This window comes from Bidens hawaiensis, unplaced genomic scaffold (genome assembly GCF_021521415.1).
Source record: "Bidens hawaiensis isolate Kalapana, Puna unplaced genomic scaffold, B.hawaiensis_p1.1 tig00082751_1, whole genome shotgun sequence".
Lineage (NCBI taxonomy): Eukaryota > Viridiplantae > Streptophyta > Magnoliopsida > Asterales > Asteraceae > Bidens > Bidens hawaiensis.
Genome location: NW_027503906.1, coordinates 5,920 through 26,212, shown reverse-complemented (window position 1 = coordinate 26,212; position 20,293 = coordinate 5,920). Strand labels below are relative to the sequence as shown.

The 20,293-nt window shown below is 36.6% G+C and overlaps 1 protein-coding gene across 1 annotated transcript; it reads left to right on the top strand.

Annotated features, from left to right (window-relative positions):
* The first annotated feature begins 337 nt into the window (after nucleotides 1-337).
* Nucleotides 338-5,534, top strand: LOC143607463 (endoglucanase 17-like). The gene is made up of 7 exons (XM_077082906.1): nucleotides 338-652; nucleotides 1,649-1,855; nucleotides 2,682-2,882; nucleotides 2,954-3,046; nucleotides 4,032-4,193; nucleotides 4,818-4,929; nucleotides 5,038-5,534. The coding sequence occupies exons 1-7, from the start codon at nucleotides 437-439 to the stop codon at nucleotides 5,532-5,534; spliced, it is 1,488 nt and encodes a 495-aa protein (XP_076939021.1). The 5' UTR covers nucleotides 338-436.
* The last annotated feature ends 14,759 nt before the right edge of the window (nucleotides 5,535-20,293 follow it).

The following is a 20,293-nucleotide window of genomic DNA, read 5'->3' as shown; positions in this document are numbered from 1 at the left end:
GATGTTATATTTGGACATCACCCATGTGGTGTCTATACAGACCTATACGAGACGCATAGCCACAATTTTATTTTTTTCAATTTTTGTTTAAACTATTTAATAAGATCCCATTTTTAATTAATCAAAACTCAATAAAAAACCACAACTAAAATTGCGACAAATACGAGGTACATGAAAAAAAATCTAACGATGTCTAACAAAACCTACCTATACTGTAAACGCAATCTGCATAGACCTATACATATACGGCCCGTGCCTGTGACGCATGGTGTACAATTATATCCTGCGCTCCTTAAAATATTATAACAATTTCGGTTACGTAAAACCACTCCGTTACAAACTACAAAACCACCTTTCAAAATCTCTATATAAACAACACAAACACCTTTCAACTTTCTTCACATTCCACACTCCACTCTTACTTCCATCACCACCAATGGCATCCTCTCTCCACCACCTCCTCCTCCTTTTATTAACCGTCTCCGCGGCCACCGCAACAGTCCGCCACCCTCCCACCGCCGCCCACAACTACCATGAGGCCTTAACAAAGTCCATTCTGTTCTATGAAGGACAAAGGTCAGGCAAACTCCCACCCAACCAAAGAATATCTTGGAGGAAAGACTCTGGACTCTCTGACGGATCCTCCATGCACGTATGCATTTTTGTTATTATGAAATTACGGGTTTCTGGTCTAGCGGTATCAATTTATGTAAGATAAAAAAAAAACTGAAGGTTTGGTTTTATGTTTACGTAAACAGAAAAAAACGAACCGGATTTATATATTTTTATTTTCTGTTTTAAGTAATTTATAATAGTTTAATTAATACATAACTCAAATATTTTAGCCACGTTATTAATAAAGCAAAATAAACCCGAAAAAACTGACGGTTTGGTTTTATGTTTACGTAAACAGAAAAAAATGAACCGGATTTATATATTTTTATTTTCTGTTTTAAGTAATTTATAATAGTTTAATTAATAAATAATTCAAATATTTTAGCCACGTTATTAATAAAACAAAATAAACCCCAAAAAACTTTGAATTTATGTTTGTTTAAAAACTTAACCAAATGTATAGATTTTCATTTTGTTTTTTTATGTAATATAAAAAAAAACTGACGGTTTGGTTTTATGTTTTCGTAAACCGAAAAAAACAAACGGGATTTATATATTTTTATTTTTTGTTATAAGTAATTTATAATAGTTTAATAAATACATAACTCAAATATTTTAGCCACGATATTAATCAACAAAATAAATCCGAAAAAACTGACTGTTTGGATTTATGTTTGTTTAAAAACTCAACCGAATGTATAGATTTTAATTTGTTTTACTTGTAAAGTAATTTATAAGAACCTAATGATCTGAAAGAACTGAAACTGAAAAACCGAAGTTTTCATAAATTCAAAAACTGAAGTTTCAGTTTAGCTAAAAACTGACCCAAACAAAACAGTGGACCCCAATGATTCAGTGATGGACCCAGGAAAAATTTCACAGGGTCAGAAAAGGGTTGGTGTCAAATTTTTATAAAGGTCAGTCAGGATTATATATATATATATAACACTGGAAAAAAATTCACAAGGGCCGACCAACACCTACACTTAAGTTCGGGTTTCCGATGGATTAATGTGGTGATTTGACAATGCAGGTGGATTTAGTAGGCGGGTACTATGATGCGGGTGATAATATTAACTTCGGGTTTCCGATGGCGTTCACCACCACAATGTTGTCATGGAGTGTGCTTGAATTCGGTGGCGTGATGAAAAGCGAGTTAGGAAATGCGAAAACCGCCATCCGATGGGCTACCGATTATCTTCTCAAAGCGACCGCGCAACCCGACACCATTTATGTTCAGGTAAGTTAACGAGCCGTGCTGTTTGTGTGCTATTTGATATCGGCTCGTTAAAAACTCGAGTCAAGCCGAGCTTAAATGAGCTTCGCTTGAGCTTTTATTAAGGCCCATTTAATTTAATAAACGAGCTTGAGCCCAAGGTCACGCATCAAGCTCGAGCTGACTCGTGAGCTTTTTATGTGTGGTTATAAATAAATATATGTGTTAATACTTATAGATAATTAGAATAATAAATAACTAATAAATAATAAACGAGCCGAGCCCGAGAGGAGTTTGAGCTTGACAAACTACTCACGAACTAAACTTGAGCTTTAGAGAATCAGACCGGCTATGAAAATACTGAAAACTTTTTGGGCCAAATGCGGAAAAGCGTTTGGGTCCTTAAATTAGTTTAGTAATTAGGTTTAAACATTAAAAATAAACATATTTTTTTTCAGAAAATATATATAATTTAAAAAAAAAAATCGAGCTTATTGGGGTGTTGGGCCCGGCCCTGCCTCATAGCCGGCCTTGTTCGAAATATAGCTCCAAACGAGCCGACGTTGAGCCTAAATGAGCTCAGGCTATGCTCGGCTTATTTAAAAGCCTAAACATGATCATCCTACGTATGTATGTTATGATTTAATCTGTCATTTATTTATAAAATTGTTTGCTAGTCATTATTCTATATTTAGTTTGAATATTGTGATAGTCATTATTATTCAGTATTTTCAGTTATTTAATACACGTAAAATATTATTCATCAATATCGTTTTATTATTCGTTACAAATTTTTCATATCCGTATCGTTTTCACGATTATGACTAAATTTTATGTCATGAATTTTAAGGTTGGCGACGCGAACAAAGATCACGCGTGTTGGGAAAGACCCGAAGACATGGACACACAAAGAACCTTAATTAAGATTGACCGAAACAACCCTGGGACCGAAGTTGCAGCCGAAACAGCTGCTGCTCTAGCTTCTGCTAGTTTGGTTTTCAGAAAATCTGACCCTAATTACTCCAAAGTCCTCCTTAACCGCGCTATCCGGGTGAATTAAGCAATAATTTATAAATATATTACATGACAAGAACTAATAATTTATAAAAATGTTACAAACAGGTGTTTGCATTTGCTGATAAATATAGAGGCTCTTACAGTGATGGACTTAAGAGTTATGTGTGTCCATTTTACTGTTCTTATTCCGGATATCAGGTAATTTGATTAGTACTTTTTTTAATCGTAAATTATTATTAAAACGAAACTCCCGACTAGCAAGAAACTAGTAAGAATACTTCATACAGGTTGCGGCTAAATTATTATTAAAATGAACCGCTTGCTAGCAAGAAACTAGTCATGAACCTGGCCCATATTATTATTTGTTTCAAAGATTTTTACCATAACATGCAAACACATAAATTCGGGTTGACCCGAGCACGACCTGTTTAACCCATTTATCAAAAAAGTAAAATATGTTTAAAAAATGAATATAATTTAGAGTCGGTAAATATGATTATTTTTTTTTAAATAATAAATATCTTGAAATTGGATTGGAAATTTCAAGTGTATTTTGGCTATCTTTTATAAAATGGAAAACGAAAATACAAGAACAAACATATACTTCCAAAAGTTTTTTTTAAATAACACATTAACCCGCTTATGTACTGGTCAACCCGAACCCGATCTATTTTTAAAACGGCCAACCCAAACCCGAGTCGTTTTTAAAACCGACCAAAAAGCAGGGCCGTCTCTGAGAATTGCTAGAATATTTTGGGCCAAATGCAAGTAGAAATTCGAGCCTTAAATAAATATAAATTCGATAACTCATATATAAAAAGTAATTATCAAGTATTGTATATGCTTTGGATTTTGGGCATGACTTATTGGATATTGTTTAAACAAAACTTTGATTGGGTCTGATATAGTTTTTTTTTATAAATATAAGTATATATATATAATTTTTTTAAAAAAATTTCAGGCCTCTGGGATGATCGGGCCTAAGGCGGTCGACCTCCCTGCCTCCCCATCCCAGACGGCCCTGCCAAAACTGGTCGTGTTACTCAGCCCAAAACCTATTTTTTTCGAGTCAGGTCCAGGTCGTGTCCGCAATTGCCACCCTAAATGAAATGACCCATAACCACAATTAGTTATTTAACAAAGGATGCTGATTATTAATTAAAAAATAATTTTTTATGTGAAGGATGAGTTGTTATGGGGAGCTGCATGGTTGCAGAAAGCTACAAGAAGCCCTGCATATTTAAACTATATTCAGGCTAATGGTCAAACACTTGGTGTGAATGAAAATGACAACACTTTTAGCTGGGATAATAAGCATGCTGGGGCCAAGATTCTTGTCTCCAAAGTAATGAATTCTTTTTGTCTCATTTAACTGAAACATTTTTGCTTCCTACATTACCGGACGAAAAATGAGCTCGGTTGCAGCTCATTTAGATTTAGATAAATCTAAATGATCTGAAATTGTGAGCTAGAGTTTGGCTTTCCTAAAAGCTCGAGCCAGTTTATTTATTTTTGAATATTTTTTATATTTCACAAATAGACATATATAAAAAATATAATACAAAAATTAATAAATTACATATTTAATATTTTATGTAAATTAAAATATGGGTTATGGTTTAATTATATATATCTAAATCTAGCTTTAATATAAACGATCCAAACGTTAAATTCGATATTAAGAAAGTCATTCTAAATATTTTCGACTTTGCGTAACACCTATCTATCTATATATAAATTCGGGTTTTAATTTAAACGAGACAAGAAGTAATCCATGGGCCTACCGACCTTGACTCATGCTCCGCTCGTTTACACCTAGCCGATTTCGAGCAAACTTTCTGAACAGCCTTATACTGGTCGTATGATTTCCCCTTGAAATGACACATATAACCATTGTCAGTGGTGTCTAGATAGCATGTTAGTGGTGTTTGTATGGCTTTACGCTAATATAATATTGGATTTTAAACAGATGTTTCTAGTCCAAAAGGTTCAATCTCTCCATGATTACAAGGATCATGCAGATAGCTTCATTTGCTCACTTGTTCCAGGAGCCCCATCTTCTCAAACCCAATACACCCCAGGTATATTTATACAACTTTTATAAATAGTAATCTAAGTATAACATTTTTTGTATAATTTAACATTTTTAATAATCCAAGTGTAACATTTTTAATCTTTTATTGAAACAGGTGGGCTATTGTTCAAGATGGATGATAGTAACCTACAATATGTGACATCCACAACATTTTTATTGGTGACCTATGCAAAATACTTGACCCAATCGCGCAAGTTCGTGAGCTGCGGTGGGACCATCGTGACCCCTCGACGGCTACGAACCATTGCCAAGAAACAAGTCGACTATTTGCTCGGCGACAATCCGATGAGGATGTCGTTCATGGTGGGGTATGGTCCACGATACCCCCAAAGGATCCACCATAGGGGATCCTCTCTCCCATCCGTCTCTGCACATCCGGCTAAAATAGATTGTGGGTCCGGGTTTAATTTCATGCATTCAGAGACCCCAGACCCGAACATACTGGTTGGGGCTGTGGTTGGGGGACCAGATGAGCATGATCATTATACCGATGAACGGTCTGATTATTTTCAGGCGGAACCTGCAACATACACGAATGCGCCGCTTGTTGGGACACTCGCGTATTTGGCTCATTCATTTGGGCAGATTTAGAGGTATATGGAATTATGGATTATGGAATTATGTACTTGAATTGAAAGTAATTTGGGTTTTCTTTTATTTATGGAGCCCTTAAGAAATTGTTGTAAAAGGGATTATTATGTGTTTGGATTTCTGTTGTTATTTAAGAAAATCACAAGTATTTTACTAGTGAGAATGCTTTTATATATTTTAACCGTAAAGATTCTACTTCTAGTTCTAGATATTCTATTACGGGGTTTGAACTATCAGAATCTGGTACATCAATGAGCTAAATGCCATTTGGTTAGTGAAAATATGTCTTCTACACCTCACAAAGTTTTGTGATTAGTTGATAAAAGCATGTTCAAAATTATCTGTTAGCTCGATTAAATTAAAATCTAAACTTTAACTTGTATAAATTATAAATTTCGTAGTTTATAAACTATTCATGTGTATGTTAAATAATTTTATTTTTATCTATATAATTTTTGTTAAAAGGTCGGTTGGCTCAATCATTTTATAAGTTAAGCTCAAAATTTTAGCTCGATAAAATAAACGAGATTGAACACTAACCACCAGTGTTTTTAACATTTTCTTTTGTTATTGTGAATTTTATATAAATAATGTTTACTAAATGAAATTTTATAAATAATGAAAAGAAAAATAAACATAATCTTGTAATTTGAAAGTAACATTTTCATAGAATGAGCATGTTGTGTTGAGTTGAAGTGAAAAAAATTGTTGTGATTTGAGGAGAGGTCAGTGGTCAAAAGGCTGCAATTTTTGTGTCAGAATGATAGGTAAAGACTGATCCCCCAACATGGAACCAACCAACCACAAAGGACTTGCATCCCATGCTCCTATATTCTTGTACTTCTAAAACATTTAAAGGTGATTGATTTTAGGAAACAAAAGCCCTTTTATCATATAATTTAGTGTTTCTAAAATAAATTTTAGGACATAGTTGAATAGTTGATGGGTTAGGGTCATTCGGTTTTTAGTGAAGACTCATGTTTGATTTGCATTTATGTAATTTTGGTGGATTAGGGTAACGAATGATTTGAGCGAAGCCTTGTGTAAGGTTGTCAGTTCGAATTTCAAGCCCACCTGAGTTTTTATTTCACCGTGTGTTACGCCTGAGATTTTGCTCTTGTGGTGGCATGACTATCAAGTGGCAGCCAGCGGGTGTGGTTTCCTGGGTGAATGACCAAGCCAAACTTTAATGTCAGCGTGGACCCGGTTAAGACAACATAGTTTAGTCAGAACATGGCAACGAAGCTCTCCAATTTAAGGAGTGTAATGATCCACAAACACAAAAAAGTCGCCGTTCAAAAAACAGTTTATTGTTATTTTTTTAGAAACAAAAATTTTCCTCAAAACCGTTTTTCTACCAGCCAAATTAAAATATATAACTAAAAATCACCAACTAAAAAGAAAATTAGCCGAAGAAAAACCAAATTACATAACAAGAAACGGGTTTTTCAACCACTTGGTCTAACTATTTTTGAATTTAACAGTTCTATTTGAAACCTATAAAAACACCGAGGCTATTATAGAATCAATCAGGGGCTCCTTGTAAATGCGTTTTTGTTTAAAAAAACATATCATTTTGTTTCCTCCAAATGAACCCTAAGTCAAGAAAATAATCACTTCAAGAATTTTTCTTTTGCTTGCTAAATGAAACAGAATCCAGCCAACAACACATCTCTAGCGTTTTAGAATTTCATGAGGGCACCTCTAACTATCTACCATCCGCCCTCCAAATACCTCCGGCCAACGAACAATCACCAAACACATGACTCCCTGTTTTAACTTCCGCTTCACATAAAGGACATAAAGTAGATGGAACATCTATTCCCCGATTACATAAATTACTCCTGCTAGGTAACCGATCCAATATCACCCTCCACACATGAAAATTATTTATTATATTAACCTTCCTAGAAATAAATACTTGGGCTTAATGTAAGAGTGGCCTTGATGGAAAATGTTGAATACTTGGGCTTCGGTGGCCTCCTTTACATCACCCTTTCTTAAAATAATAATAATAATAATAATAATAATAATAGTAATAAAATTTCTGGTCTAGAGGGTTACTTTTTTACGCAGCCTAAAACTACTTAGTTTTTAGAGCACATCAAAACACGCATCAATAAGCGAACTATTGTTAATGTGAGATAAAACGGTTAATACTTACACAAGTAAAAATGGTTTTTTTTACCCTAATGCGGGTCAAAACAACTCGTTTTCTAACACGGGTGTAAATGGGCAATCTTTCTATGCGTCTCCAAACAGGTAAAAACAGCTCGTTATAAACGTTCTCTTAACAGCTGTAATTTCCGAAGAAATAGTTTTTTCAATAGATGCAGCGGTTTGGACATTATAGTTTTCTGGATGACCCGTGCTATAACCGGTTTGAGCCAGGGATTCAGTTAGCAAATATTCTTATGGACTGGAATACTACTAAAATACTGATACAACCTATCAGAATAAATATTGTAACTAAGTTTATACTTTATATCACAACTTTAATCCTAAGCTATGGATGCATGTTTAGGTTGAATTATTCAGTTAATGCATACATATGTTTCTTTTACTTTGTAAGTTCTACCATTGCATTAAAAGTTCAACCACAAATATGTTTTGCATATTTCACAAAAAATGATAATAACATTCGGCATCTCATACTAACTAATATTATCAATTTTGCCATCAGGAGCTCGCAAATTTGGTACAATCATTGATACAATTTACACAATTACAAATTCATTAAACACACATAAGAGCTTGCTTCTTAACTCGCACCTTGGGTGGTGCGACTGAGCTATAGTGGGCTTCGCAGTCAACTTACCATTCGGGCACATGCATAATGGCATGACTAGTTCCACAAATCTCATTGCACCCACCATGGAAAACTCCTTCACATTGTAAGGAAAATCCGAAAAAGATTTTGGCAAATTGGAAGTAAATAATCCCACATTTTTTGTATTGTCTGAATTCCAAAAATCACTGCAATGGTTGCTTTTGACTATTTTTCTCTCAATGGATCTCCGCTAAAAAACAATTAACGTTGTTAAGTTTTTTTTTCCCAAATTTCAAACTGATATTTTAGGGCTTTTGATCGAAAAAATGATGCGATTCGACTGATGTAAAACTTATCTCGAAACGGTGATTCAAAATAAGTTTTTTTCGTCGTTTGAATCACCGTTTCATGAAAAGTTTTACATCAGTCGACTCATATCCACTACTAGAAAAGAGCAATGTTTCCTACGAAAATTTCCAACGCATTTCTTACGAGCGCTATTTCCTACAAATTTCAAACGCAATTCCTACTAGAAATGAGAACCCTAAATTTGCAACACAATTGTGACAAGATAGCAACAAAAGGCAATTGTGTTAGAAATGTGTAGCAAATATTCCAACGAAAATATAGTTGCACACTTTTATATAACATTTTCGTGAGAAATACGTAACATAAAAAAACAAAACAAATAAATAATATATTCTGTTGGAAATGCGTAGGAAATATTCTAATGTACAAGTTTTGATTTATATTTCGTGAAATTTCTTATACAAAAAAAATCTTTATTTTTTTGTAATTTGTTATATATTTCGTCATAAATGCGTAGGAAATATTCCAACGCATTTCTTATTGATGTTTATTTGCAGGTTTTGATTTCTATTTCATGAAATTTCTTATAAAAAATCTTGATTTTTTTTTTGTAATGTATTTCGTCATAAATGCGTAGGAAAAAAATATGTTTTTGTTGGAAATGCGTTGAAAACTTGAAAAAATAAATAATAAATATATGTTTATAATTATTATTGTAATAGGAGTTGGATCTAATACTTATGAGAGTTTATCTGCGAAGCAAAGGAAGAAAAAGCATGATGGCACTTTAGCAAGTATGCTAAATAGCATAATTATTATTAAAGTAAATTTATTAATAATTAATAAAAAAAATGATGTATGTGTGTATATGCATGTGTGTGAGCATATGTATGTATACATGTAAGTTTGTGTGTGTATGTATGTACATGCACATGTGTATGAGTATTCGTGTTTGTACATGTGTGTGTACGTGTTAGTGTTTGTGTGTGCCTGTGTATATGTATGTGGTATGTATGTATAAATGCATGTGTGTAGGTGTCAGTGTACTTATGAAGAGATATGAACCTAGATCCCGGTTAGATCCGAGCTTGAGTCTAAATAAATAGCCAAGGTGTCGCAAAGGGAAAAACGCCAAAGGAAAAATACACCTATGCATGCACACATAAAAGGATACAAACAAAACAACACGTGGTGGGGGTACAATTATATCGAGACCACCGTTGGTACATAGCTGGACAGGAAAGGACATAAACATGGGGATCATCACATGTACAATAGGTATGCGCCAAGTCAGTATCCATGATCTCCACTACGATAGCTGCAGAGGGGACATATCGAATATTCCCTTGATACTTGATCTAGTGAACCTTCCATAAACATTCCATACCCTCGACTATAAATAGAGGATGACACCAAACTGTAAAGGATTCCGCCCTCACTCTCTACAATATACTATCTCTTTATGCTTTACACACATGTACACACGGAGAGACCATCATGACGACAATTTTGACGTTTTTATGAGATGGAAACGTCTCTCCATTCTAACCAACACCACACAATAGTTTTCCTTGCATCTTTGTTCGTGCAGATCATAGCGCATCACACCCTTAAATTCAAGATTCACAACTGACCATACGTTATAGAAGCACCTGTTAACCCCAGCTGATCTCGTGTTTCTTCACATATGTTTGTGTGTATGTGTGGGTGTTTGTGTGTATGTGTATGCATTTGTACGTGTGTCTATGTATATGTTAGCAATAATAATTTTATTTATTTTTCATATTATCATTATACTTTTATAATAAAATTACTAATAATAAGAAAAATAAAACTAATAAAATGTGTGTATGTGTGTAGATATTAGTTACATAAAAAATAAGTAATAAAATTTTATATTTTGAAATTGACATGACAAGGTAAATACCCAAATGTATTTAACAATGTACAATATGTGTAAATATCATATTCATTTAAGTTAAGTTAGTAAACCTCTACCTTTTTTTAAAATGACGAGACAAAATAAATAACTAAATATATTTGTTGTGATATTTGTCAATTTCGGGTTATTTTATACTTGTATTCTTAATGTAAACCCGACCCGTTTTGTATCCTGAACCTTTCGATATTATCAAAATGATGAATTGTATGTTAAATATTTGTTTTATAGTTGTTGGATAAAAAAAAACACCCTTTTCGGTTCTTAAAATTCCCCGAAAACGCTCAAAACGAACTCCAGGGACTAAAACTACCAAAATGGATACTTGAAGGACCCATTTGTAGTTTGTGCTTTCTTGGGTCTATAACCAACCCATTTTCATGAAACACCCTTTATGAAAGACCCATTCAACTTACCCTATATATACACACCCATCTTCTTCATTTGTGTTTGCTCATTTCTTTATTTCTCTCTCAAATTCTTGAATTCTAAGGTTGTTCTTCATAAGCTAATCTTTCATTTTAACTAACTTCTCAATACTTAAAGCTTGATGTTACAACATATATATAATATACACTCCTTGTTTACCTTCGGTCTTTCATTTCTCTGGTCTCGACCAGTTGAAATGTCGGGCTAGTAAGGCAAGGTTATATGGAGGACTTTTTAGTCCTTGTTTATATATTTAACAAATCTAACCATATAACTTGTTATACTTGCTTAACTTCTACATATTTTAGTTTATTGTTCATATTTGTCAAGTTCCATGGTATTGGGTATGTGGTGACTAGCCTCGGTTTCATCCCGAGTTGAGAACCGAACCAAAAACCGAATTTTTGTTTAAAAGCATTATTGTTAACTTTTTGAATGTAAAACTTGAGTATTATTATTTATAAGTTATTTTACAAGTTCCATGGTAATTGGGTATGTGGTAACCATCCTCGGTCTTATTCCGAGTCAAGGACCGAACCAAAAACCGAACTTTTGTTTAAAAGCATTATTGTTAACTTTTTGAATGTAAAACTTGAGTATTATTATTTATAAGTTATTTTACAAGTTCCATGGTAATTGGGTATGTGGTAACCATCCTCGGTCTTATTCCGAGTCAAGGACTGAACCAAAAACCGAACTAAACCGAGTTCACTCGCTTAAGACACACAAGTGTGTTTTTAGCCACCAAAACTCATATTTTTCTTCAAGATTATATTTTAAATCAATTTTAGTTAGTTTCTAAACATACTTGGCATGTCGGTAACCAACTTGATCTTATAACAAGTTCGAACCGATAAGGTCGTATACTCGCTTAACAAACGTTAAGGTTCTTCACAATAGAACTACATACTTGGTTAAGTCTATTTTGATTTTACTGAGTTATCTCATAACATTTATTATTTTGGGAAGTTAACTGTGAGCTTGGTCAATTATCAAGTCTCGAACCGACAAACCCGAACACTCGTTTAAACCTCGTTTTGGTATTCTTATAACCAAGGGTTTTGCAATATCGCATTTTAACCCACATTATTACTTAACATAGGTTGAGTAAAAAAAAAGAAAAAAACTAATGAATAGAATACCGAGACCCGGTTTCGAGTAAACTTATTTTACAAAACTCGTTTCTTTAATTTCTCAAATATTTATATTTTTAAATCCTAAACTTTATTTATTTACTTTATTTGTCATGTATTTTATTTTGAACCCTTCCAAGACTACCTACTAACACAAGACCCGTTTAATATAAGTCTTGCTCGTTAAACCGATCTCTCTGATTATTCACGACACTATCTTTCAAGTTACTTGTTAATGTGAGTACTTTTTCATCCCCCGTTTTCCATCTTTCGTTTTGGGGGTGGCATTGCGTACTTATTCAAATTTAAATGATTTATACTTGAGTCTTAAACCACAACACGTATTGTATATGTTTACTTAAATAAATGCTTGATTTGGTGTTATATGCTTTACATGATTATGTGCAAATTCTTGAATGCTAAGTGTAAGGCCCAGTTGCCGGTAACCCTACTTTCGTGTTGGATTTACTCATAAACACAGTTCTAAATATCAGAGTTAATTAAAAACTTTACGCGGAATATAAAACTTTCATAAAACATTACATATCAATTCATAATCATGTCTTAAAACATTCCTCTTGTCTTTCAAAATCAAAACATAACTTATAAAACATATCAGATCTTCAGATGCCAGGCTTTAGTCTTCTGCCATGTGTCCTCCACTCAAGCCAGCTGTCTCATCCTACTCACCTGCGTGCATACTAAAAGTCAGCTACGCTGAGTGAGTTCTAGTTAATCATACAATACCATACAATACCTTATTACATACATACGTACTTAACCTCATAACTTTCTTTCATACACACATAAGTACTCATACCTTCATTCTTACTTACATACTTTCTTTCTTACTTACATACTTTCTTTACATTCATAATCATACGTTTTAAAGAGCCTTTCGCCCTATAACCTCACAGATATTATAAGGGTCTGGTCCCTAACATCACAGATATTATAAGGGTCTGGTCCCTAACATCACAGATATTATGAGGGTCTGGTCCCTATCCTCACAGATATTGTAAGGGTCTGGTCCCTAACATCACAGATATTATAAGGGTCTGGTCCCTAACATCACAGATATTATAAGGGTCTGGTCCCTTGTTTTCGAATATTAGTAGGGTTCGATTCCCTCTTCGTTACCATACAACCATACATCATACCTCGAGTATTATTAGGGCTCGGTACCCTTTTCGTAACCATACAACCATACAACCGTCATTTCCTTCTTTTATTAACTTTATTACGTTCATACACATAAACATACATATCATACTTACCATATTTATAACGTTACAACCTGACAGTACGTGCAATATCCGAAGATCGTTCACGTACCATCAAGCAATCATTCATACATATCACATATATCACATATGGCATACACTTATCACTTAGGATAAATGTATTAACAACACATCAAGTATGCACACAGCCCCGAAAACATAACAAGGAATAGGGCTAGAAACTCACCTGGATCCTGTTACGCTCGCCGTTGATCGTAATTCCTTTCTTTAACTGGGCTCGGCTAACTGTATAATATTTACACATATCAATTAACTACTACTACTCGTTTTGTATTTCTATTTATATATGACCCACAACGAACGGGGGTCTGGGGGCAGCGCCCCTGGCAGCGGGGTTCTAGGGGCGGCAGCCCCTAGCGGGGTCCAAGGGGCAGAGCCCCTGGCTGGGGTTAAGCTGCCAGGTCAGCTTGGAAAAATTTTATTTTCGATAACTGCCTTAACACATTTTCCATTAGGTTTTTAATTTATTTTCTAAACGAACTTCACTTCAGGCGAAGTTAAACCTCGGGCGAACTTGGCTTCAGGCGAAGTTAAACCTTAGGCGAACTTGGCTTCAGGCGAAGTTAAACCTTAGGCGAACTTGGCTTCAGGCGAAGTTAAACCTTAGGCGAACTTGGCTTCAGGCGAAGTTAAACCTTAGGCGAACTTGGCTTCAGGCGAAGTTAAACCTTAGGCGAACTTGGCCGTAGGCGAAGTTACCCTTAGGCGAACTTGGCTTCAGGCGAAGTTAAACCTTAGGCGAAGTTACGCTTGAAGGCGAAGTTACGCTTGAAGGCGAAGTTCATCAGGCGAACTTAATCTTGCAGGCGAAGTTATCGCGCTGCAGATCTGTTTGCCCATAAATCCTTCGTTTCTTAGCCAAATAACTCGATTTTGGTACCCACGGAATCGTATGATCGGCGCCTACAAATCCCAACCATCAAATCGGCCTAAAATCGACGTTTTAGGGGTCCGATTTGGGCAGTTTGGGTTTCGGGTCCGGTTAACCCATCCAATCCTAACCATTTTCAGTAATATTAGCTTTGGAGGATTTGTTCTTACCTTACCAACTCAGATCTATCAACAAAATCTCGGGTCTCGGCTTCGAATCTTGATCGGTTAGAATGTGTGTGTTTTGAGTGTGTGAAGAAAGAAGGTGGAAATGAAAGATTGGGTTTGGGATGGGATATTTATATCCCTCTAAGCCCACGGACCCGAGGCCCATTCTCATTTAACCCATCTTACGCAATCTAAGCCCAACTCCCTCCTTACTCGACATTAAATAATTAACAACGTGAAATCACTAAACATAACTTTCTTTATTTATAATTAAAATTGTAGGATGTTACACTAAGGTGGGTAGCCTCTTGAATGCTAAGGCGGGTAGCCTCATCATAGTATGATCATACGTTAATTCCGAGTATATATGGTATCCCCATATAGAAAGGTTTCGTCAATGTATTCTTATTAACGATTTCATTATTATCGTCAATGTATTCTTATTGACGGTTCGTCAATGTATTCTTATTGACGGTTTTATTATCTAAATTGTTGCTATTATTTATTGTTTTCATATACTAGTTGTGGATTTCATACTATATACTTATTGTCCAAAACTATGAAAATTGCTCACCAACCTTCATGTTGACAAACTCTATTTTATGCAATGTTACAGGTTTGATGTTAGCTTGATTGGATTACTTGAAGAAACTTATTATTTTGGCTTTAGGATATTAGAAAATAAAAGAACAAGTTATTTGTTTATCTATCTATTTGGCATTTTGTATGAACAATTGTTGTGTTATTTATGATGATATGGATTTAAATGAGTTGTTTAAATATTGTAACTTTATAGTGTCATTGTGCAATGAGCAATCATGTCGCGCCTCGACGTTTCCGCCTTCATTGGTCGGGGTGTGACATTTGTATATTAGTATATACTTGATACACACACAATAAGAAAAATGACTATTATGAGCTAAATTATTATGGTCAATATTGGTCACTACGTTTAGTTAGGGTTACTATTGATTATTTAGGATAAACGATGGTCAATTGGGTCGTTAATGACCAAATAAGGTCCCTGGTGGTCAAGTGAATCAAGCCATGGTCAATTATGGTCAATTAGAGCCATTAATGGCCCATTATAGGTAACTAATACTATAAATTAGGATTGTTTATGGCGAATTAATTAGGTAGATTGTTTTGATCAAATACGCTCATTAGTGGTCAAATAAGGTTAGCTAGGGATACTGGTCAATTGCTATGAGTTATGGTCATTATTGTAACATCTGCCCCGATCCGACCCGACCCAGGTACCCGTTTCTCTGACCCGATCTCCTTTTATGATTTAATATTTATTTATACTTATATTTTACTTTTAATAATAATATATATATTTTCCTTCCCGCCTCTTTCTCTCTCTTTCTTTCCGCCGTCCCGTCCCTCTTCTTCTCTCTTTCCGCCTTCTTTTCCCTCTTGTCGCCGTCCCGCCCTTAAGCCTTGTTTCCCCCTTTTTCTTCTAACCCTTTGCTTGTCCTTTGTTCCTTCCCGCCTAAGGTTGTCTGCGCAGCTCCACGCGCCAGACTCCTTACAAGGAAGCCTGCGTGAAGACCATCTGTTCCAGCGATACGCGAGACGAACTCTTCTCGCAGCGCGCTAAGAATTGTAATTCTTCTCGCAGCGCGCGAAGAACGGTAGTTCTTCCCGCGACGCGCTAAGGATTTGTAGTTCTTCTCGCAGCGCGCTATGAATCGTAGTTCATCCCTCGACGCGCGAAGAATTATAGTTCTTCCCGCGGCACGCAAGGAATTATAGTTCCTCCCGCGGCGCGCTAAGAAATGTGATTCTTCCCGCGGTGCGCCTAAGCCTTCTCGCGCTATGTCTTGAGTCATTTCTTCTGTTTAATCTAGCCGTTTGCTTTTGTGATGTCTTATCTTTTGAGCCGTTGACCTAATCTGCTTTATGTCTGAAAAGTTACTTTCGGCGCAGCATGCGCACCAACCCCATTGGTTGGCAGAAAAAAAAAAGTGACTGACATTATCTTTTGAGATCTGCTTTTCCATGCTTGACCAGTACCTTTATCTGACCCTCCCATGCCTTTTTACTGTTCCCTGTCAGCCTTTTTCTCTTTTTCCCTGCTGCCATATCTTTTGATATCTTTTACTTTCTAAACTTGCTTTTGATATCTTTTGTTATCTTTTGTTTTGTCTTGTTCTGTTTGTCTTGGAATCTTTTCCCCTTTTTCTGGATTCATGTCTCCTAGGGTTTCCCTATAAATAATAGTATTATTTTTCCTAACACATCACACACCAACACTTAATTTAACCTCCTCCTTGCTCTCCCTGCCGCCTCCCTCTCTGCCTCCGTATTCCTCCCTGTTCTGCCCTGCTTTTCCGGTAATATATATATTATATATAATAATTTACTTATTAATTATGCTAACTTATAATCAAGACTTAAAACCAATCATTAAAACAATAATCTTATTTATAGGTTAACTTGTGCTTGTTTAAAGTTGGTTCTTGCTTTATCTTACACCGCACCGATTATCAAGTGAGTAATCTCGTACCAAATCCCTTTTTGCTTTTAATGTTTTGGGATGTTCATGTGTTCATACAAACTTAGAGTCTTAAACTGTTTATGAACTTTAGTCGCGCAGTATCCCATGTGTTGAGGACGTAGACTTGGCTGTTTATTTGTATGTGTGGATCATTAACCGTCTTGTCGGTCTATTCCGCAGTTCTCATGGTACCATTAGATGAACACGGGAGAACTATCGTTTATGATTTTCTCTTTTGTTACACTTGCACAGTCTTTCTTGTTTGTGAGCTCAATTGTGAGCACTGGCAGTCTATGAATCTTAGAGTTGGTCCCGATCAGATTACACCCTTGTTGAAAACCAGACATACACATGTTGCGCGCAGATTTATTGTTATCTATGTATTGTATTAAACTTGATTTCTCACCAACACGCAAGTGTTTGACGTTTATTTTAACACATGTTCAGGTTTGCAGTAGCTGTTTTGGAGCTTGTGGACACATAGGAAGTTCTCTTTATTTTGGACCTAGATTAAAATGTATCAAGACAAGTTATTTGTTGTTCTAATATTTTGCCTTATAATATATTGATTTATGTTATCTTGTGTTTACTTTGCGCGTGCGCGAATGAATGTATTTATTAAATATTGACACCCAATAGTGTCACGAGTAATGAAACAATATGTGGCGCCCCGATGTATAATCCGCCTTTGGTCGGGGTGTTACAGATTGGTATCAGAGCTCGTTGACTTTAGGATAGGTGGTTAGACGTAACGGCCTAGAATACCTAAGAGTCCCTTCTCGCGCATGAGAGAAATCTCATGTTTGCACGCTTATTGTTAATTACTCGTTATTTATGAATATGCTCGCGCTTACGCAGTATATGATTTATGTTTTATTCCGCGATATTTCGATCTTTGATTGAATTTCGATTTTTATTGATTTTACTTACATATTCGTTTGTTGGATTCGAAAATCCGAAAAGTAATGGTGATACATGAATAGTTGATTTTCAATTTCCATTTACGATTATGTTCTGAGGTTGGAGACTTGAAAAGTCATGGTGATACATGAATTGTCAACCTCCAATACTCATTTTCTTGTATATTTTATATTGAAGATTGAAAAGTCATGGTGATACATGAATCGTCAATCTCCAATACTCGTTTGCTCGTATATTTTAAATTGGGAATTCGGAAAGTCATGGTGATACATGAATTGTCGATTCTTGATTCGAATTTGTTACCTTTATTAAGTCTGCATTTAGGGTCATTTATTTTACTTTAACTTTTGACAGTAACTGACTCCGCGAAACCAAGCTTTATAAGGTTATACTTTGCGATAAAACCAAGATATTAACTAAAATTAAAATTTTTATAGAATGCCTCCGCTATCTCGTCGCCATCTCAAGAAGAAAGAAGCCGCGCGCAGACGTTCGCTGCAACGTTCCCAGGAAATGGTCACCGCAATAGCCCAAGCTTTGAGCCAAAACAATACCAACACCTCTGGTTACAACATTAAATCCTTCAACGCGGGTAACCCTCCAAAGTTCACAGGCCTTGAAGGAGCCACCGTGATGCTCCAGTGGCTTGAGAAAATAGAAAACACTTTCCTCCACACCCAATGCCCCTCAGACAGACGAACCCTATATGCTTCCAGTGTCCTGGAATCTAGAGCGCTCACTTGGTGGAATGGAGTAGCTCATGCGCGTGGCGCAGAGGCTGCTTCCAGCATGCTCTGGGAGGAATTTAAGGAAATTCTGACGCGAGAATTCTGCCCTCCCAACGAAGTTAAGCGCCTGGAGGAGGAATTTTGGAGTCTTAAGCAATACAGCGGTGAAGCGCGCGAGTACGCGACGCGCTTCCATGAACTAAGCCTGCTTGTCCCTCACCTTGTTACCCCTTCCCGCCGAGCCATAGAGAAATTCCTTGGGGGTCTCCCCATGGAAATTCAAGATTCTGTATGGGCCAGAAACCCACTAACCCTCTCTGACGCCATCGAGTTGGCCGCTGTGCTCAGCGACAACCATGTCAGAGCAGGAACCCTGTTCCTGCGAGGAACTGAGAAGACCAAACCCACCAAGACTGCCCCTGAACCAACAGAAACCAAACCAGAACCCTCAAACCGTAACAACCTCAAGCGCAGGCGCAAAGCCTATGCGCTTACCAGCCCACCCATAGTCCAGCAACCCGTCTACCAACCTCCAGTTTACGCGCCTAACCCTCTGTCAGCCTACCCAATCCCTCCTATAGTCCACAACTATGCCTTAACCAATCCAGCACTCCCTGCCCCGCCAACTAAGAAACCTTACACAGGAAACCACCCCTTCTGCCCAACCTGTAGACTCCACCACCCACCTCAAGTCCCATGTCGACTTTGTAACCGATGTGGCCGCGCTGGTCACCTTACAGAAAACTGTAGAGTCCTTCCCGCCAATCCAATTGCGCCAACACCACCAGTCTACCCGCAGAACCCACAACCAACCTACCAAAACCCACGACCCAGATCGTGCTTTAATTGCGGTGATCCCAGTCATTTCCGGAACGCATGCCCAAGGCTATAAGTTCAGATTACGCAAGCGAATCCGGTGAACCAGATTTCAAACCAAGTGACGCGTGGACGAGCTTTTAACATAACCGCGCACCAAGCGCAAGCGAATAATGACGTAGTTAATGGTACATTTTTGCTTAACGGATTTTATGCTTCTGTACTTTTTGATACTGGCGCCGATCGAAGTTTTATCTCTCGCGCCTTTGAGCAGAAGCTTGCGCGACCGCGCGATAACTTAAAAGAAGATTTTTCAGTTGAATTGGCTAATGGCGAAACTGTTTTAATTAACTCGGTGATTAAAGATTGCACGCTTAACCTTAACGAAAACGATTTTCTGATCGACCTCATCCCCATGCCTCTTGGAAGTTTTGATGTTATCATTGGTATGGACTGGCTTTCGCATAATCGCGCCGAAGTTATTTGCGCCAAGAAGATGATTCGCATACCTCGAGAAAATGGTGATCTGCATATCTACGGCGAGAAACCCTCCCGCGGTCTTAAACTTATGTCTTGCGCCGAAGCCCGAAGGCTCATGCGGAAAAGGTGTATTGCATTCTTAGCCCATGTGGTTAAACCTGCTGAAGAAAAGAAGCTTCGCGATATCCCTGTTGTGCGTGATTTTCCTGAAGTTTTTCCTGATGATCTTCCTGGTATCCCTCCCGCTCGTGAAGTCGAGTTCCGTATTGATCTTGTCCCTGGTGCTTCCCCCGTAGCTAAATCTCCTTACCGTCTTGCGCCCGCTGAGATGCAAGAATTGGCAAGCCAACTTCAAGAGTTGACCGCTAAAGGATTCATCCGCCCTAGCT

Bases quoted from the DNA above. Each gene is read 5' to 3' on its own strand.
- LOC143607463 (XM_077082906.1), top strand. From the start codon at position 437: ATGGCATCCTCTCTCCACCACCTCCTCCTCCTTTTATTAACCGTCTCC. The intron at 2,883-2,953 runs GTGAATTAAGCA...TGTTACAAACAG, and splicing joins TCCTTAACCGCGCTATCCGG to GTGTTTGCATTTGCTGATAA. The intron at 4,194-4,817 runs GTAATGAATTCT...GATTTTAAACAG, and splicing joins CCAAGATTCTTGTCTCCAAA to ATGTTTCTAGTCCAAAAGGT.